At 61.7% G+C, this 4,074-nt stretch overlaps 1 protein-coding gene across 2 annotated transcripts in view; it reads right to left on the reverse strand.

The window, feature by feature from the left end:
• The window catches only part of TERT (telomerase reverse transcriptase), a 24,892-nt gene that overhangs the window by 18,763 nt on the left and 2,055 nt on the right, over positions 1–4,074 (reverse strand). For both annotated transcript variants that reach the window (XM_012663722.1, XM_012663721.1), the window contains exon 3: positions 621–813. In XM_012663722.1, the coding sequence (XP_012519176.1) occupies positions 621–813 (193 nt within the window). The remainder of the gene's footprint in view (positions 1–620; positions 814–4,074) is intronic.

Below are 4,074 nucleotides of genomic sequence, written 5' to 3' on the forward strand. Positions count from 1 at the left end.
CTGGGCCCTCCCTGACCCCCCTGGGAAGGCCGTCCTGACGCCTGGTCAGCGGGGCCGGACACGAAGCAGCGAGAGCCAGTCTGTGTCCCGCAGGGCCCCGGCTCCCAGCCACTGCGTCTGCCTCCTCACAGGTGCGCACCCGGCTGGCCCGCCACGCCCTCCCGACACCGAGCACCGGCCAACTCGCAGCCGCTCAAGTCGACCTTCTAAAGTTGGCTCCTTGGGTGTTTTTTCCTGTGGCCGACGCCCCATCCCAGATAGTTCCAGTACAAGCTGCCAAGGGGCAGGACGTCCTCGCCTGACCGTTAGACTGGACGTTCCCACGGGCAGTGAGTGAAGCGGTCTGACCCGCGCCCCGACGGGCAGTGCCAGCCGGCGCCGCCCCTTTCGCTGCAGGGACCCAGAGGCCCCCGGCCAAACCCCTGCTGTTCCAGGGAAGGAATCGCGGCTCCAGGCGGTCAGGGCCCAGCGCGGGACCCCCGTGGGCCAGGACTACGACGGGGTCCCGGCTCCCAGCGCAGGGCCACACGGCCTAGGAAGCGCCCACTAGCAGGGACTGGCTCGGGCTTCCCTCCCGAGAACACGGAGAAACACGCCTGCTGGACGTCTGGGCACGATACCTGACGCCAATGCTCTGCAACTGGCTCCAGACACTCTTGCGGTAGAAGAAGAGCCTGTTCTTCTGGAACGTGGTCTCCGTGACGTAGAAGAAGGACCGGAGCAGCTCCACCACGTACACGCCCATCAGCCAGAGCAGGAACCTGGCCAGGACCTCCTCCCTCCGCCGGTGCTCCGCGGCTGGCACGCGGCCCCCTGTGGCGAGAAAGCGCCAACGTGCACGGCTCAGCCCACGGCCGCGCCGCCCAGGGCAACAGCCGCAGGTCGCTCTGACCAAGCGGGCCGTGCGTGGCCCCACAGGCCAGGTCCCGGGAGATCCCACGGGCACGGCACAGAAGGGACGCACACGCCAGGTCCCGGGAGATCCTGGGGACGCGGCACAGAAGGGACCCACGTGTCAGGTCCTGGGACGCAGCATGGAAGGGACCCACAGGCCAGACCCGGGGACAGGGCACAGCAGAAAGTGTAAAGCATCTGGTTGACGACGCTGCTATTGTGACGTCTTGAAACGATATTTTGGACATGTTGGTCTTTAATGAAACACACCAGCAAGCCAGTTTCACCTTTTCTATTTCACTTCTTTAACACAGCTATTATAAATTCAAAGACTATGCACGTGGCTCATGTTATATTCCCACCGGCCGTGCGAGGCCTGGGCCTCACCGTCCGCCCCGGCGCACACACGGACAGCAGAGGCAGAAACACTCGACAGCCACACACAGTTGGTGCTGGGGCCACAGGAAGGCTTGCACAATTTCGAACTCGTCACCACAGAGCAGCCCGTGTAGCACACTAAGGAACGCCAGACATGCGGGCTCTGGACATGCACCACGGGCCAAGGTGACTGTGCTCCCTGTGGTCCTCTGCACGGCCACCCGTGCATCGTGAGAAGAGGCCCACAGGTGTCACTGGACGGCACAGAGCCCAGCACAGACGGAGCGGGTTTACCGCCAACGACTGACGCGAGAGAGACTTGTTGAGAAGAAAGGGGACCCCGGAGGCAGAGCGGAGGCAGAAGGCGGAACGGCGGCCACAAAGAGGAGACTGGCAGGAGGATGACTAAACGACGCTGACCACAGAACGATCGACACTGCTCACTTAGGGGCGAAGGGACCCAAGCCGCAGCTGAGCGGCAAAGAGACGAAACACGCTCCGCTGCGGGAGCAGCGCTCGCATCCACTGACGACGTCGCGGCAGCCGTAACGTGGTTTGCTAACCCCCTTCAGCCCCACGCACCACACGAGGAACAAAGCACGTGACGTCTACGAGGAGGTAAAAACAGGACCCACGCAGCAAACGGCAGAAGAATCCAGACGGGAGAAGACGGGAACCAGTCACCGCAGCCGCAGGCCGACGAGAAACACGTTCAGACATCGGATCACAGAACACACACGTTATCGGTCACCCAGGCGGGCACCGCTGTCAGAGCGGACTGGACGTAAATGAAAAGTTCTCTGTCTGCTGCCCGTCAGACACAACTAAACTATAAGAATGTGAACAAGATGAAAATAAAATTCAAGGAGGAAAACAGCAGGAACACGCTAAGCAAAAGCAAGCCCGGCGCGGCTGCGCTGAGGGAAGAACCACCAGGGCCAGAGTCCCCGCGACAGAGGATTCGCGCACCGGGAGGGGGGGTTTTGCGAAGCCCTTGATGAGCCAGACAGCGGGCGGGGCAGCCCCACGCCGGGGTTCAAACACACGTGGAGCACTCGTGAGCCCCGCCCACAAACCAGGTCAGGAAACAGGTCTCCACGATTCCAAATCATTGGTAGTATACAGACCACCAAACAACTCAGAAACCAACCACAAAAAGACAGTTCAGGGCAGGGGGAAGTGGCCACCCTGCAATCCCAGCACTTTGGGAGGCTGAGGCGGGAGGATGGCTTGAGCCCAGGAGTTGGAGGCTGCAGTGAGCTGCGAGGACACCACCGCACTCCAGCCTGGGCAAGAGCGAGACCCCGTCTCATAAAAAAAAAAAAAAAAAAAGATAATTTAAAATACCCCATACATTTGGAAAATAAAAAGTGTTGAGATAACTCACTGATCAAACAAGAAATCATAAATAAGTTAGAAAACGCCTGAGAGTGATCGATACCAAAACTACTTCACGCGGAGACACGGTGCGGCGAGGCAGTGCTCGGACACGCACAGCTGAGCACCCAAGTTCCGACGGCAGGAGGACAGACAGGATGAGCTGAAGCAGAGCACGGACACAAACACCGGGACAGAGCAGTGAGACTCCTGGCGATGGCGCAACAGAGAGCCCGGCAAGGCCCCTCGGAGACGCCGACTCCACCGCCATGTCTGACGGGGTTCCGGAGCAGGTCCGGGACATCCGCCCTACGGTCTAGGAAAAGCCACTGTGAGGCTGATGCAGGATCCAGTCTCCGGGAGGGGCGCCCAGAGGCAGAGCCGGCCTAGCAAGGAGTGGCAGGTGCCCGGAGTCGGGTGACGAGGGTGGTGGCCCCTGCCCAAGCAGGGCAAGAGGAGAAAGCAGGACTGGCGAGGGGCTGCGGCACCCCACTGCCGTCGCACACAGGAGCCCTCTCTGGGGTGTCCCAGCAACCTGGCGGCAGACACGGGCAGCCCTGCCGTCCAGCCTCCGGGCTGGGAACGACGGAGACGCCAAGCAGGGCGGGCCCAGCACGGAGCCTGGCCGGACAGCCGCGACGTGGGCCTGACGCTGTCACGGCGCTCTGGGCACGCGGGGAGACGGGCCCGTGGAGCAAAGGAGAAGGAAGTGGGGCCAAGGACAGCCCACGCCCAGAAGAGGTGCGCTCAAGACCAAAGCCACGTCCTGCACCACTTATCCGGGCAACGGGCAAGCGGTGCAGCCATGGCTACGGCCTCGGCCACGGAAGAGCAAATGGCCGGGGGCACAGCCCAAGTGAGCAAGGCAGAAGGTCCAGGGGCTTCTGCGTCACACGGGAGCTGCGACCCCCTCCGAAATCAGAGAAAAACAATGCTGGCAAGCAGATTCCTCATCACAGAATTCAAACTCTCACAAGGGAAGCTGGAGGCCAAAACCAAAGGTGAGTCGCACGACTGGCGGACCTCACTTGGCGTGCGGTCTTTCAGGTCCCTGTGCCGTGGCACGTGGCAGGCGGCTGCTGTCAACAGACACGGACTTTGCATCACGCAAGACGGAGAAGTCCGAGGGTCTGCTGACAACGCCGGGCACAGCTGACAAGTGGCACTGTCCAGCGGGGCGGATGTCCTGTGGTTTTTACCACGACAAAAGAAGAACGCGCATCTCGGGACAGACACCCGGGTCTTCCGCGCCCAAGTGCTGGCTGCCCAGATGCTCCCACAGACCCAGGAGCTTCCCTCCCGGAGGAAGAAGGTTCTCAGTACCGCCTCCCGCTTCCATCAGTGGGGCACCGTCTTCCCGACAAACCTTGGAACCGGGAAGGGGATCACAGATAACCTGCCGGCACCTTCACCGGAGCTCTGGAC

The sequence above is a fragment of the Propithecus coquereli genome, unplaced genomic scaffold (assembly GCF_000956105.1).
Source record: "Propithecus coquereli isolate 6110/MARCELLA unplaced genomic scaffold, Pcoq_1.0 Scaffold827, whole genome shotgun sequence".
Lineage (NCBI taxonomy): Eukaryota > Metazoa > Chordata > Mammalia > Primates > Indriidae > Propithecus > Propithecus coquereli.